General features: G+C 50.9%; 1 protein-coding gene across 13 annotated transcripts in view; it reads right to left on the bottom strand.

Annotated features, from left to right (window-relative positions):
- The window catches only part of Nfia (nuclear factor I A), a 306,327-nt gene extending 292,843 nt beyond the window's left edge, over window positions 1–13,484 (bottom strand). For 5 of the 13 annotated variants that reach the window (XM_087212645.1, XM_021255657.2, XM_021255656.2 and 2 more), the window contains exons 1-2: window positions 11,596–13,484; window positions 3,700–4,231 (exon numbers count right to left, since the gene is read on the bottom strand). In XM_087212645.1, the coding sequence (XP_087068771.1) occupies window positions 3,700–4,231; window positions 11,596–11,721 (658 nt within the window). In that variant the 5' untranslated portion in view covers window positions 11,722–13,484. Of the gene's footprint in view, window positions 1–3,699; window positions 4,232–4,303; window positions 5,508–7,932; window positions 7,957–8,483; window positions 8,641–11,595 lie in introns of those variants that run through there. The other 8 variants (XM_013071045.3, XM_004841557.4, XM_087212647.1 and 5 more) reach the window with 4 other exon arrangements.
- Between the last annotated feature and the right edge of the window lie 2,677 nt (window positions 13,485–16,161).

The following is a 16,161-nucleotide window of genomic DNA, read 5'->3' as shown; positions in this document are numbered from 1 at the left end:
CCCAGCACGCAGCTTCCCAGGGCCTGAAACTGCTCTTTCCGGGAGCGACGGGACCTCTGGCGTTCTCGGGCCGAGCAAACCCAGCAGGGCCGGCGCGGTGGGAAGCACCCTGTCTCAAAAGCAGCGACCGCTCTGCCATGAGGACATCACGGGCTCACATGGTCACGAGCTGACCAGTTACAGCAGTCACCTGGCGCGTTCGGGTGGCTTATCAGTCTTTCAAAGTGAATTTTAACATGGCTAAAAATACTCCCAAGCTTAGGAGATTCCATGTCCGCAAACCCTGAAGATGCTCGCTGCAATCTGACGTTCGGGCCAAGCCCACTTGAAAATCAGCACAGACCTTGGGTGCATTAAATGTAATTCCTTTTGTTTAATTTTAGTTTTCAAATGTCGTCACACAGCTGCTTCAGCGCTCGCCACCCCACCCGGCAGCGACTACCAAATATAAACAACGGCAACACCGCTCCGTGGCATAAACACAGGAATCTGTCTCCATCCAAAACACGAGCCCTTAAAAGTCTAGGTGCTTACCAGATTTAACCAACCAGACTTCGAATCCTTCTAGAATCTGATTACATTACCAGAAGCCATACAGAAGCAGTTTCAAAAAAGAAAAAACTCTCCAGAAAGTTCTCGGTTGAGTGCCTACTAATGAACAAAGGTTAACTTTATCTAAAAGGTCAAATGCCTGGTGGCTAAGGTTATGACCTTAACAACTTAAATTGTGACCTTGCCACGTGCCGGTTATATTGTAGATTCTGATACAGATCATCTGCTAAAGACTGGTCATAAATTAGCTTTACTGTTATGTGCCCACAAAGAAAAGCATGTGCCACAATACCATAATACCTCATTGTCATATTATACATGGGAAGGACGACGCAAAGACAGGCCAAAGTAAGGGCATGGGATAGTTTTGCTCTTTTAAATTTTTCCCAAGTTAAAATCTTCAGGCTCATGGAGTCACTCCGATTTCATTACACTTGTTACTGCCGAACAGCCACATAATTCACATAATTCTACTATCAGTGGATTTAGGAGGAAAACTTAGAATGTAGTTTATTATTATAGTTTAGCCTCTCAATAAGCCTTAGACTAATTCTCCCTGCTTAAAAAAAAATGATTGGTTCTGCATTTGCTTCCAGTACTCAAGAAGACTGTGACTTTTTACCAGGGAACAATCTAAATGCGTGAAGCAACAATTACTGTACACATGTTCAGAAGGGAAAGATCACATTTCTGTGGCCATGGGGGGGTGGCAATTCAGAAGGAAAAAACACAAAATATCAATGAGATAAAGACAAATCCAGCACAGGTGAGGGACCACAGTGGTCTTGGCTTGACTGCGAAGCACGAAGCATGCCTCAGAGGCTCTGCCTCCTGCCAATGCTGGCAAGTTCTCAGACCTTTTAAGGAGGTAGAAACATTGTGTAGTGTTTACAAATCTTCAGCATTATAACAGATGCTTGTCAAATCAGTTGTACGTACGTTGACCAATCTACCTCCTATTTATACTGGCAGCTTCCCTTCCACAAATAACAGGTCTGTCTCTAAGTCTCCTAAGTCAACCTGAAATACTCAGACAAAAGGCCCTCGTGACTTTCTATTGTAACCTTGCTGCTGCAAAGGCAGAGAAGCAGCCACGCCGCCGATCTGTGCACACCAACGGCCGACACCTGGCTGGGGCTCAGGCTCACGCGAACCCGACAGCACTCTGACCCACGCTGTGGTCAGTAAGTCTCTCACGGGCAGTAAGGATGCCGGAAGCCCTCCTAACAACCTTCTAGGTGTCGCTCCGCCACAGTCCCTTTAGGTGTCATGGCACCCGCGACTGTCAGCTCAAGGGTCTGAAGAAAGCAGAGTAACAAGCTGTCTCGATGGATGCGACACATGCAATGGGAAGGGCCGGAAGGGTGTGATTTCCCCCATCCATCGAGGGGAGTGTTCAAGTCAAAAACGTAGACTGGGCACTGCTCAGGTGGATAGAAGCTACGCAGGCATTTCACGTTGGCGCTGGCGTCTAAGGAAGCACTCACGTGGTCTACATCGTCTGCTGGCAAACTCAAGTTTCGGTGGCGGCCAATTAAAGCATTCACTATAACTTATAAGTTATTTTTCTGAATATCCAAGAGATAGACACAAGATTTGAAAAACAGCTCCTTGAAAGGCCTTGTAGCATCTGAATTGTTTCTGCACCCTGATGCACTTACAAATGCAAATAAACAAGAATGTTTCTTAACTTTGCTTTTGTCATAGATGAATCAACAATAGAGCTAACAGTCTAAAGAAGGCTAAAAATGATCTCCTGTGTGGAGATCATTTGCCAGGTGTTGCTTTTTCCTTTTGCTACCCCAAACTGGCCAAAGCAACAGGCACGTGTAATCAAGTATATATTTTCAAACCCCCAAATATGTGAAATGCTTACAGAGCACATCTTCTAAAATACTCATCTGTCTCCTGCCAACAGAATGCGAAGGGTGATGTGCTGCACTCGCAAAGTTGATTTTTCCAGTTTCTTAAGTAAGGACAGATGGGTAACAAAAGTTCACTTTCTAAATCATATACTGAAAAAATAATAGAAAATACAGCTGACTTCTTTCAAAAAAACAGCTAACGGTTTTAAAGTTTAAAACATTTTTGCAAAACAGTATAGTACTGACTTTACAGGTAGTATCTGTTTTCTCATTGGTGAAAAAAACACATAAATACATCCGAAAGTAAGCTCCTCCGGACCCCACAAGTTACTTTCTTCCATCTGGCTCAAGCGACTGCCACGACTGCAATCTAGCAAGACCGATGCGTACACATAAAGAGTCGACAAGTCACACAAGACCTGAGCTCTCACGTAACACAATGAGCCTTTTGTCCGAAACAGGACGAGAGCAACAAAGTAAAAATGCATTATTTTAGCCAAGCTTCAACAGTTTTATCCTGAATGCTGTTCTGAATGCTGAAACACGCACAGGTAGACTATGCTTTAGAAAACAATAATTAATTTTATTAAAAAATCAAAACAACTCACTGCATCAGCTACCAATAGCAATTGCTCAATGTGTTCGTGCACTATCAGGGCGGTTTCTTTTCCCATTAACCCCTCCATCCATGACTCAGGAGAGTTTAGTGGATTGGTTCCCTTAGCTATTTGAGACGACATGAAGAATTCCTAAATACAAAGCTACCTAGCTTCTGGATTCATGTGATTATCTCTCCTTCATAAATGATCAGCCATTTAATAGTAATCTTACCTTCAACTTCTTAATTGGCAGGAGGTTCAAGAGGCCTTGATAGGTTAAAAACACTCCCAGCAAGAAGGCAACTAAAGACTGCCTCACTAGCAAACTACACGCTTTTTAGGAAGACTCCTGGCCAGTTAAAACAGACTCTGTATTACAAGGGTTTTCCCGAGGCTTCTCTCACCCTTCAGCAGGAGCTGGGGTTTGAGCTGCCCACCTGTCTCATCACCTGCGCCTGGACAGCTCTGCTCGCAGCGGACCTGAGCCTGCCGGAACCGCAAGGCTCTGTGTTCCACCTGGGCCCCTGCACGCCTAGGCCCGGCCCGGCTGGCCGGCTCCTCTGAAGCCCCACTGGTTGTCTGGACGCAGCCTGCACCTCCAGAGCTCAAGAATGTGCGGCACCCGAGGCCACCAGGAGGGAAACCCACATGGGCGCGGAAGGGGTTCCTGCCACCGCACTTACCTGCCGCGTGCACAAAGTAGGCCAAGTACAAGTCGAGCTCCTTGACGGACACCCCTATGTGGTGGGGCTGGACGCAGAGCCCGGGGTTGGAGCACTGCGGGGCCTTCACCAGACGCTCGCCATCAGTACTTTCCAGCGGGATGCCCTTAAACAGGATCACCATCACCAGGTCCAACCTCCAGACTTTGTCTGCCTGGCGCAGGCAGTCAATTCTCCGCATCTTGCCTTTCTGGTCCGGGTTGGAAAGCACGCAGCAGGGAGGCTTCTTGCCCGTGACCGTGAGCACAAAGTCCTCTCGGTACTCGGGTCGGATGTCTTTCCGCAGCTTGGCCAGGAGCCGGGACGCCCACTTCTGCTTGACCTCCGGCTTCTCGCTCAGCAGCTCATCCTTCACAGCCCGCTCCTCTTCCTTGGACATGCGCTTCTCGTGCTTCTTGAAGTATTTTCGTTTCCGGGCCTGCAGGTTGAACCACGTGTAGGCGAAGGCTCGGACGTGGGGCAGCAGTGCTTCGATGAAAGGGTGGAACTCATCCTGCAGTGGGAGGAAGCAGAGAGGTGAGGACAGGGAGACAAAAGGAGACACCTCCCCCGAGGGCCGACTTACGGGCTCGTCTGTTCCCCAAATCACACAGGGAACCCTGCAGGGAAGTCAGGGACAGGGACAAACAGCAGTATCTTTTCTCACTGTCTGAAGAAGGAAACTGCCAGAATCCAAGAAGGCTTGAACACGCCTGCCAAGCCACGGCTTCTGGCTGGGCCTGGTCCCCGGGACAGCGAGGGAGGCTGATCTAGGCGCTTCTAACAACACCCAACCCCAGCCTCCTTCAAGGAAGGCGAATCCCAGGCTGTCCCAGCCTTGACCTCGCTGTTGTGGCCCAGCCAGGGCTCGGTGGCCAGGTTGGCAAATCACAAACACTCAGATGCCAGTCAATGTTTATGAAAGTCTAGGAGCAAAATGGGCTCCACCGTCAACGAACACAAAGCCTTCCCCTCTAAAAAGATCACATGGACCCTGGGATCTTTTTCTTCTTCATTTTGACCATATCTCAATTCTTCTTTTAAATATAACATTTGTATATAATTTTTTTTAGTCAAAGAGTTAAATTGTGACAGGTCCTTATACAAAAGAAAAGAAGGATTTTATATTCATTACATGAAAATAAAAGATCTATGCCCAAGATGTAATTGTTGGTTCTACGGGACTAAGATAAAAAGGGGGAAAAAAAGAAAACCGAACAGGCCGAACGGTAAACAGAAGGCACCGTAGTGACGACCAGCTGCACTTAATACACTCAATCTGGTGATAAGGCCGAGATGCCTTTAGTACTGACCATGCCTAATGGGCAAATACAATTTTTAGAATTTTAGAATGTTTAGAAATATAGTCCAGCTTTTTCTCACAGGAAAACAGAAAAACTGGTAGGTCCAATGTTCATGAGACCCCAGCAAGCCTTCCCAAATGCCCCTTAACATTTGGGTAATTTGAAAATAAACTGAATCCAAAGAACTGAAGTGTTTTCCTGTTTTACCCAAAATGTTTGATTCTCGTGCTGACATTTGGTGAGGACATATAAAAATAAAAAATTAAATAGTAAACTCCATCCGGCTTCCAGAGTACATCTAACTTTTGATTAACTCACCCACAGAAATCTTACGTAACTTCTTTGCCACATAACTCCCCTCCAAAGATAAATTATTTACCTTCAAATAAGTAGGACAAGAAAATCAAAGAGCTATTTGACGACTTTAAAAAGGGTACACAAGACAAATATAAAATGCTGTCTTTTTCAAGATAATGACCTAAATGTATACTTTTTAGGCACATGTAATTGTAATGTCAAAAGTATTACTATTACAGTAATTTTTAAATTGCTTAAATTCAAATGTAAACTGAGAGGGTAAAATTGGTAAATATTTTAATAGTCAAGTCTGTTAAAATGTTACAAATTATAATCAATCATCTAAGCACCACATAGGACTTTTTAAAAGTATATATTAATATCATACATAATAAATCACTGCAATAATTGACATTTAATTTTTTTCCTCTCTGTACCAATTTTATGCTGTATGTTTGAAGTTAAGCTTTGAAAAGTGCTCTTTTTCAATAAAAGAATTCATAACAAAAGTAGCCAGCTTTCAGAGCAAGCATTTTTCAAGTGCAGGGAGAAAAGAGAAAAATACAAGAATTACATTACTCTTTACCATAAACCATTAGCATTTAAAAATTTTTCTGATGTTTCAGAATCTTTCTTATTTCCATACTTTAAAAGAAAGAAATAAGGGACAAGTCACAGTTTATCTGCTAAGGCATATGCCAAACCACAAAGCATTTAAACATTACTAAATTCTGAGCTCATCCTGAAAATGTTCTAAAATACATGAATTTTAAGTTTGAAACAGTGTTCGCACTGGGCGATCTTCGTATGTATACGGGACATGCTGGGGACCAAGATTCGGCAGCACTGTGCAGCCTTCCTTCAACTACAGAGTGAGTTTTCATCAAAAGGAGACCTCGATTTAAAGCCTCCACTCCGTTTTATAAAACCAAGAGCAACTTGGCTCCAGACATTTCACATCTATCCTCAAACACTATCTTATTTTAAAGCTTTATTAATAATGAGCATTTTAAGTAAACATCACAGTACGGCACTTTACATGTCCAAAGGTATTCTCTAAATGCTTCTCAAAAACTGGGACCACATTCACTGGGGTTCAGAAGCATTTGTTTACCTGCCAACCGAAGGCCCATATAGCTCATCGTGAAAATCTATGAATGAGGTCAACTATGTCAACCAGTCATTAAGAATAATCTAAGCCCCCAACCTTGCATCGAAAGTATGTAAATAACATGTTATTCCCCAAGGATTTCTAGACTGTGCCAATGAAAGTGCACACTATTTTGGAAAACTTTACTCAAATGCACAATTTCAGTACTAGTTAATATTTTAAAAATGTATCTTTCTCAACTCATGATGAGAAATACTCCAGAACAGCAAAGCTAAAGAGTATCATTAGCTTGTAGGAAATGTCCCCGGATAGCATAAGTAATTAGCCGGGGGTGGGGGGGTATTATGTCCTTGTAAATCATGCTGTTGAACAAAACACCATCAGCTATGTAATATTCCACAGTACTCAAGAAAAAAAAACAAAAATATTTTACATACATAGTTGGCGAGAACATTACAGGCCACCAATAAAAACAAACCCGAAAACCTGTTTCCAGAGTGGCTATTACTTTGAATCAGAACATCCAAAATGTTGATCCATTTGAACAGAGGCCAAATTTAAGAACCACACAATAGTGATATTTCTAGAATCTATTTTTTAAAGGTTCACTGATAAATTTCTGATGGGTTATCACTGTACAGCCAGATACATGATTTGGTTATGATATGCCCCTTCTGGGTTAAAGGAAGCTGTCCGGCATTTTCCTGGCAAGTTTGTAAAATTTACATGCAAGTATATGGAATCTATTCTTTCATGCAGAGCACTTTTATCACTGTGCTTGCTGGATTTTTTTAAAGAGCAATAGGCTAAGTTTCTCTTTCTAAAACTGGCCTTAAAATGTTATAAATATTCCAGAAAAATAGCTAAGTTGTAAATCAATTTCTAAAAGAACCTTCCTTAAGATGAGATTTTATTCACTATTTATTGTACCTTTTTTCCACACGCTGTTAAACCAAGAATAAATGTTCGAAGGCCTAGTGAATGTAATCAACACTACCAAATATGTAGGAGTGAAAAAAGACAGAAGAGGAAATCTCTGTCAATGTGATAATAGCCGGGGAGGCCCGAGGAGCCAGCTCTGTGCGTCCCCGCCTGCTGGGCCTGCAGGGCACAGGTACCCTCTCTCACGCCAGCCCCAAACGCCAGCTTATCCCCTCGGGCCCTTGGAGGGACACAGGGGCATCTGCCTGCCACTCCCTGTCGCAGCACGCTGCTAATATCTACAAGTTCTGCGTGCTGCAAAGTTTAGCCAGCTAGAACTTCAGCCTCCGAATCTCAGCGTTTTCACTGCAGTCTAGTTCATTCAAATGATCCCAACACTTTGCATCTTATCCATATGCAATTGTGAACCTCGCCAGAAATGGCTGGAAAAGTTTCATTCCATACTTCCAGAAGTTCCTAAAATAGGAACTCTGCAAGTTTGTTAGGGGAGAAAAAAACTTTTACAGTAACTAAAAACAACTGCTTTCCATTATTAATGCTAGGCCTAAATCCCAAACAGACCATTTCAACATAAAAGATGCATTTACGCGTCTTCTGCGATCGGATCGCCGGTATTGCTGCTGTTAGAGACTGCAATAAGCAGGGTGTCATAGGGAAAATGAGTCCGCGATCCCGAGGAGCCAGGCGGAGAGCTGCTGCTACTTTTCAGCCTCCCGAAGTCCCGGGTTAAACCGTTATCTCCCGCTCGCGAGGGCAGGTCTGGGAGCGGTGAGCATGCTTCGCGCAGCGCCCACAACTTCGCGCGGCCACTCGCGTTGGGGCGCTGGGTACAAAGCTGGGTGAGGGCAGCACTTTCTCTTCCCAAGGACTCAGCGCATTCGGGCAGAGGAAATAATGAATGCAGCAGCAGGGACCAGATTTGGGGCCAGAGTGGCCTGCGCCCGCGGTCGGGGCGCCGTCCCGCGTGGATCCCACGCTGCCGCGCCACGGGCCGCGTCCCCTGCAGGCCGCGCGGGACCGATCCACGGCGCGGCGCGGGGCCGCGGGTCGGGAAGTTGCGCGGGGGACGCCGCCGGGTCCCGCGCGGACACCGCGCCCCACGCCCCGCTTACCTGCGTGAGGCAGAGCGGCGAGTACATCCTGCGGCCGCGGAGAGGAGCGGAGCGGCGCTCACATGCCGCCGCCGCCGCCGCCTTCGCCGCCGCGAACTTTCCCCGCCGGCGCCGCCCGCCCCCCGCGCCGGCCGCGCGTCCAAGGCAGAGCGCGCGATCCGCGCCGCGCCCCGCCCCGCACGCCGGGGAGCCCGGGAGGGGGAGGATCGGGAGGAGGAGGGGACGGGGCGCGGAGGAGGGGGCTGCGGCGCGCACTGCCCCGCCTGCCTGCCCGCCCGCGCGCGGCCTGCGCCCAGCGACAAACTACTTTCCCGCCCCTCCCCCACCGCCGCAGACCTGCGCGGACCGCGGCGGGGACTGGCCGGCGGCGCGCGTGTGCGCGGTGCGAACCCTGCACCCCGGACCCGGGCGGTCGGAGCTGCGCGCCGCGTGCCCGTGCGCGGGCCCCACCAACTTCTGCGCCGCAGCCCCCGGGCTGTGCGTGGGGTGACGGGCACCCCTCCCGGGCCCGGAGCCGGGGACCCGGCGCCCCGAGCACGGAGCCTCCGCGCCCGCCCCCGGGAGGAAGGGCTGTGGCCGCGGCGCCCGGGAAGGGTTCGTGCCGTCCCCGCGCCGCGCACCCCGGGGCGTCTGGCGCACCCCTCTCCCGGCCCAGGTAACAGTTCTTAGAGTGGAAAAGAGCTTCCTGCAATTATTTTAGGTTCGCCAAAGTATTGTTTTGGCAGAGAAGGGGGTGGTTTTTAGGGTTTGGCAGGTTGCCAGCGAGCCTGCTTTTCCAGTTTTGTTTTTGCGCCTGCCCGCGCCTGCCTGCCTGCTCCGAACCCCGGCCCTCGCCTGGCTCCGCAGGGCGGTGTGCAGCGCTGCAGAGCCGGCGCCTCCGAACCGGGAGCCAGGGATGTCGCGGGGAGACGGCGGAGGAAGTCCCCGCAGGAAAGGCCCCGGCGAGGGGTAAAGGCCGCGCGCAGACTCCGCTTCCCTAAGTGAGGGGCAGAGACCGAGCTCCAGGAGCGATAACAAAACAGTGCGCCGGGTGCCGCGGGCCTCTGCCTAAACTTCTCCGCGCCGGCTCGGCGACTCTGCCGCTGACCCCGGGCCCCGGGCTCCGCTCCCCGCCCGGTGCCCTTGCGCGTCCGGCGTTCTTCACAAGGGCCGGGCGCAATCCCCCACCTCTAGTTACAGCCCGTCTCCCCCTGCGCTGCGGCCGCTCCTGGGCTCCCGGGGGCCGGGCGGGGGTGCTACAGGGACGCGGTCTCCGCCGAGGCCTCGCTGGGATCTGTGAATTCCAGCTCCAGTTTCCTCGAAGGAAGCTCCGCGTCCCCGTCCCGCGTGCCGCGGAGACCCGGACTGAAGCTGGGTTCTGGGTACCCTTGGGCAGCCCTGCAGCGCAGGCTGGAATTTAACTCCAGGGCGCGAAAAGCCACCTTTCCCAGCTGCCCTTTTTCCAAACGGCAAAGGTTCCTACTTTTGATTGAGTCTCAAGAAAGAAAGAAGAAGGAAAAAAAGACTGGCAAGTCGCCCTGTTTTTTCAATGGGGGAAAAGTAATTTAATGCTGATATTTCCATTTTGAAAACTTCTTTTGTTGCAGCGGTGGCTGTGCCCTTGATTCCAGCTTTCTGTGGTTAGCAACATCATCCTAGGTAACTTTTGGCGCCTCTGGAGTGGGGCGCGGGGTGCGCCCTCTAGGCGCGCGGGTCCAGGCCCTGTGCCCCACTGCTGCGCCCCTGCACCCCGGCCCGTGGGCAAGGGGAGTCCTGGACCCGCCAGCGCCTTTGGAAACCAGAGTGGGAAAAATACAGTAGAGGAGTTACAGTCGCAGAAAGGCTCCTGGTAACTTTGTCTCCAACAGGCATAAATTTAAACACACAAAGAAACATGTTCCTCAGAGGGCAGACAGGGGTAAAAATGTTTCCAACTCTCTCAGGTCCAGGTTGCAAAATCAAATTCTGTCCAGAGTTCACGGAGAAAATCGGGGGGGGGGTGAGGAAACAGGTGAAGTAGGAAGAGTTTACTGCGGTCACACAAGTGAACCATTGTTAGGAAGGATAAACCCCTTATTGGAAATAACCGCTGGTCATTTATTTTGCAAGTGGTAGGAGGTTGCCTTGAAATGGGATTGTCTCTGAGAGAGAAGACTCCTGTCATGCTCTCCGCTATCCATATTCTTCCTGGCACAGAGCCCAGCCTTGCATTTACTGTTTTATTTGCAGAAATGTTACCTTGCCAGCTTTAGTGAAATCCTCGTAGATATATAAATTACGTCGATAAGGTTTCACTTATATGGACATCTCAAATCCCCCTCATTTCAGAGGTTACTTAATAGGGAAATCCTGTGGATATGATTTAGATTCTAATGCCCACAGCCATGAAGAGGGGATGGCATTCGTGACACACCATTCGCTCAGCGGTTCTTACCAACACTAACTTTATTAACTACTGTTTTACAACATTTTCTTCTCTAGCATTTGACCTGCTGGTCACTTGTGTGCAGATTTTTCTTGGACGCACATAATCCTAAATTGAATCGTGTTGTTGAACTGAGAATCCAAATGAATTCTAACATCCCATTTCCAAAGCAGATTTGATTGGAAGGCCTGATGCCTTGGGAAATAGTTGGGAATAGAACCCCCCCCCCCAAAAAAGAAAGCGCCCAATTGCTTTCCATTTACTGTCTAGCAGAATTAGATGTCTGCACCGCTCAGGGAGAGGGAGGAGGAGGAGGAAGAGGAGAGGCAAAGGGTCCAGGCAGGGGCTGCCCTTGACGGCCGCCAGGACCCCGAGCCAGTAGCTTCCACTGGGTTGGAGGCTGGGACCCGCAGCCTCCCGCCACCCTGACAGGGTTGTTTTGGTAACAAAAGCTCAGCGGACCCTGGCCCTTCTTGCTATTCCGTGCACTTGAACAGCAGAATTCAAGAAAAGCCAAGGAATGCGCTCCCTCTCCCTCCCGTCTTCCACTGCGATCTACAGAACAGCTGTGGTCCGCCTGGGCTCACTTTCTGCCCCTGCACACTGCTGTCAGGGTCGGGAGAAGCTCGCCCGTCCTCCACACGGCTCAAGACGGCACTTCTCGGACCAGAAGTTCTGAGCCTGCCGTGCACTCCGCCCTCAGCTCACCGCAGTCCCTCGGTGGGAGAAGAAGCCACGCATTTGCTGGAGAAACTGAGCGCCGCTCTCCACGACAGTTACCAGCTTCCCCGAGTGTGAAACAACTAAAGCAAAGTTAACTTTCTCCAGCAGCATTGTTCTGACTTTTTCCAGAGGGCAAAGTGAGGCGCATGCTTCATGCAAAAATCCTCCGAAGCGCTCCCGCCCTGCCCGGCCGTCACACCCCCAAACTCTGCCCCATTGTGCGGAATCCGGAAGCGCTGGAAGCTTTGACAGCTCGGCGCGCACCACCCCCTTAGGAGCTGCCTAGAGCCCAGCTCTGCCCGACCGCCCCCCGGCCCACCCCGGAGTCCTGCAGATTGGACCGCATTCCCGTCACTCTCCTGGTCTCCCCCACTGATTAGAGGGCCGAGTCGTCAATCATCTTCGGTCGCGGCGCCTCTCCCGGGTTAGGTTGACTGCGGCGGCCCGACGTCTCCCCCGCGCGGAGCACGTACAGGATCCCCCACCCCTTGCTGCAACCGAGCAAGCGCTGGGAGGAAAAAAATCTGTTAAGCTCAGCAATATTTTTCAAGTCCTGGAAAAAAAAAAAAAAAGAAAGAAACCCAGCCTCTGATGCACACGGCGAAAACGGCAGCCAGCGAGCTGCGTTCCCGCACGGAGCACAGCACGGGCGCCCGCGCCCCTTCCCTGGCCGGCTCTCGCTCGGCGGACCGCGACCCGCCGGCCTCGCTCCTCCCCGTGCGTCTCCGCAGTCGCCGCCCGCGGAGGCCGAGGCGGGAAGGCCTGTCCCCTCCCGCGTCCGCCCGCGGCCAATGGGGCCCCGCGCTAGGCGCAGGCTCGGGACAGCGGCCGAGAGGACCCCGGGGCGCCCAGTCCGCACACCTGCTTTCTAGCGCTCTGCGCAGAGCCTCCGGTGAATTACGAGGCTGGTTCACGGCAGTTAGTGCGGGATTGAACCTGTATTTGCCCTGCTGCAGGCCGAGAGCGAGGGACCCTCTCTGGTGCCTTAAATCAAGAGAGTGAGAATGTCCAGACGTTAGGATGAGGGGCGGGAGAGCTCCGCAGGCGACCGCGCAGAGCCAGGGCGCCGCACCCAAGCTCTCCCCTCGCCGCAGTGGTGTCGCCCGCAGCGCGTCGGCCCGCCCGGACCCACCCCAGAGGGCGCTGCGGGGTTCTGCCTCCAGTGGCAGGAGGTAGAGATCACTGGAGCCCGAGTCCTACGTCTCGCTGGCTCATCCTGTTTCACTAGCCCAGACTCTTCCTTTCAGACCTTGTGGTCTGGATAATTTGACGTGAGTTTTACTTTCTCCATCAGGATCGCCCCCGGTGCTCAGCAGAGACAGAGGCCCAAAGACCTGGACGGGGGATCTTTTTAAACGTGAGGCTAAAGAGGCACAGCCAGGACATTGAGCTTTTGTTCTTTAAATTGTGTTTGCTTGGCCTCTGTTAAGTAGCTTAGAACGCCTTGCTGAAACCCCCAGCGTCAGGAGAATGCACCCTTAGCTGACGTGATGAAAATATCCAGGAAGTTGAGAGGAGCAGAGAGCAGCTCGTCGCTGCCTGATGTTGGGACCCCTCTCTGCCAAGGGGCCGGGTACTCCTGCCCTGCACAGCTGCACTGGAGGGGAGTCACTGTCGGGCTCAGTGGTGCACTTTGCAGGCATCCTAGGCCTGATTTTGTGGCATGGACAACACTGCACTTCGGGCCGGCAGCCCACAGGCTCAATTCGGCCCTCTGAGCACCCATTTCCACTCAGCAAACTTTGCCTCCTGACGTACATTTGAAGGCAGGTGGTGCCTTAGGTTAAAAAATAATAATAAATTTTCTCCAGCACTCTGGGAAGCTGAAGCAGGAAGATCGAAAGTTTGAGTCCAGCCAGGGTGTCTTAGACCCTGTCTTAAAAAAAAAAAAAATTAAAAGAGCCTGAGGATGTAGCTTACAGTGAAGACCCTGGTTCAATCCCCAGTACCTCCCCAAGAAAATGAATAATATTTTTAATTTGGTGGTCCTGGGGATTGAACCCAGGGGAGCTTTTCTACTGAAGTGTACCTCCAGTCCTTTTTATTTTTTACTTTGAGACAGGGTCTCACTAAAACACCAAGCTGCCCAGGCTGGGCTCAAACCTGTGACACTCCTGCCCCATCCTTCCCAGTTGCTTGATTACAGGCCTGCATCCTAGTGCCTGGCTAGTGTTTTTGTAACTAAATAAAATAAGTTCTAGGCCGAGCTGGGTGGGTAGCATGTGACCATTAGGTGGGGAAGACCCTGTAAAATAGGACATTTAGCTGTCAGGGGAGGGCTGTGTTGTCTAGAGCTCAGAACCAAGCTGGGTGGGGGGTGCATGTCCAGGACCCCCATACCTTGAGGGGCTGAGGCAGGAGGGTCAAAAGTTCAAGCCCAGCTCGGGCAACTTAGTGAGACACTGCCTCGATCTCCAAACAGAAAATAGAAGAGGGCTGGGGCACAGCTCAGTGTAAAGGTCTTGGGTTCACTGCCGATAGTGAGTGAAGAAGTGGAGAACCTCTGAGATACAGAAGAGGTGAGGATGCAGCAGCGAGGCCTGCGTTGCCATTGTCTGAATAACCCAGCAAGCCAGGCCTGGACCTGGGCATTGTCTGTTGCTCATTAACCTGACCTCATGTAGCTGGCACCATTTCCAGAGGGGCCTTTATGTCTCCAGGCCACCCACAACAGCCTAGCGTAGGCTCGGGGGTCAACTTCGGTTGGAAAGTTGGTCAGACCCTGTGACGGTGGGCAAATTATTTCACCTCTGCCACATCTAGCATTCTCATCCAGAAGATAGGAAGAATTCAAATAATTGTACCTGGTACCCAGTGGTTATAGTAATGGCCGTTCTGGGCACATTCACTGTTCCCCACTGTGGATAGGGGAGAATAAGACATAATCCCTTTCTCCAAGATACTTTCGGTCCAGTGGGAGTGACAAAGATACAGCGCTCAGGACAATGTAGAGTGAGGAATACCACCATGATGCGATGTGCTCAGGGCAGTGCCCGTCTATGTAGGAGGCCACGGTGACAGACTTCAGACCACTGGGCTGGCCTGGGCCAAGAGAGTCATGAGGGCTCAGAGAGGGAGGCAGGCATTGGTGCTGCTCTGGAGGTCTGCGCTGGTGGGGGGGAGGCGGGGGGATGGGAGCAGCAGCTCCTCCCTAGGAGGACAGGCCGAGGAGTGGGGATGATTTCAGGAGGCCACCTCCCCAAGTCTCCTCCCTGCAGGGGGACGTTAGAAAGGCAGATGAGGCAGGGAAGTGTGGTCTTGTGAACCCTTTGAACCTCCTCTGCTTGCGGGATTGTGACGATATCCAAGGTATTTAGCCGTGAGAGGTATAGAGTAAGAGTAGAGAATTGGAATGATCCCTCTAGCACTGGAGTATGAGAGAAGATGGAGTCCCGAGCTGTAGCCAAGCTAGAATGAATGGGAAAGAGGCAGGGGTCACGGGACACCACCACTGACTGTAGTTTTCAGGACCTTTAATCGACAGGGAGAATTTAGGAGTGAAGATTGTCCAGATCTCCAGACCCAAATGTGCAGCTGTACGGTATGACCGACCACTCAGTGAGAGAGGACCTCTCGAGTCCCAAACTGCCACGTCCATCCCCGTAAACCAAAACTAGGCAATTAGACGATGCCATAACAGGAGCTCCCATGGACGGTGACTCTGTTCCCTCCCGCCACTCCACCAGGCCATGGAAAAGCAGGCACACAGGACAGGGTAACTTTGAGCCTCTGGCCCCTTGGACAGCCTGCGACTGCCACATAGCTGGCTTTATAGCTTGAAAATAGCCTCTTCCAGGAATTCTGCTTCAGTGGCCCAAATAGAAACATGATCCTCTTGCAAGATGTTGGTAGTGAAAGCTAGAACACCAGAGCCTCGTAGAGTTAGAGCCACAGTTCACAATTGCAATTGTTTTCTAATTATCAATTTGTTTTCATCTGTGAACTAACTGAACAGTCACACACAGATGTGTTTCCCATTTTCTCCATTTGCCTGTGTCAGGCATCTGAAGGGCTAGCATTGCACTAGAAATTGAAACACCGCAAGAAAATGTAAATGCGGGGCTGGATGAGCCCGGGATTACTGCAGCCACCAGCCCCAGGGCCGGCTCATTTGGGACCAGAACAGGAGCCGGGTGACACCCGTGTTTCCAGGCTTCCTGCAGCTGCGTGTCGGATCAAGTCCCTCTCCGGGGAAGATGAGCAGAGTTGCTGAGTGCAACTGTGTCTCCAACAGAGGCTGTGTGCAGGTCCCTGTCTGGGGATCCTGGCAGACAGGGCTCTCTCCCTTGGCCGGAACCGGCACTCCAGATGACCAAACAGCCTCGCCGGGCTTTACTACCCGCCTTCTTTCCCAGAGTCCTCTTTTCCCAGCCTCCCTGCTGCTCTCCCAGCCCAGCCTCCATGAACGTCCACTTTTCCCTTGACTTCACTTCCTGACACACCCTACAAGTTCCTCCCTGGCTCTCCTCCTTTGTGCGATCCCCTCTGCCTGGATGTTCCTGAGTTCTCTCCTGGGCCCACCATGTTTCTCAGGAACCCGCTCCATCCACC

Source organism: Heterocephalus glaber, unplaced genomic scaffold (assembly GCF_053883595.1).
Source record: "Heterocephalus glaber isolate CG9 unplaced genomic scaffold, H.glaber_assembly_v1.0 deba00001442, whole genome shotgun sequence".
Taxonomy (NCBI): domain Eukaryota; kingdom Metazoa; phylum Chordata; class Mammalia; order Rodentia; family Bathyergidae; genus Heterocephalus; species Heterocephalus glaber.
This window is presented reverse-complemented; position numbering and strand designations above follow the sequence as displayed.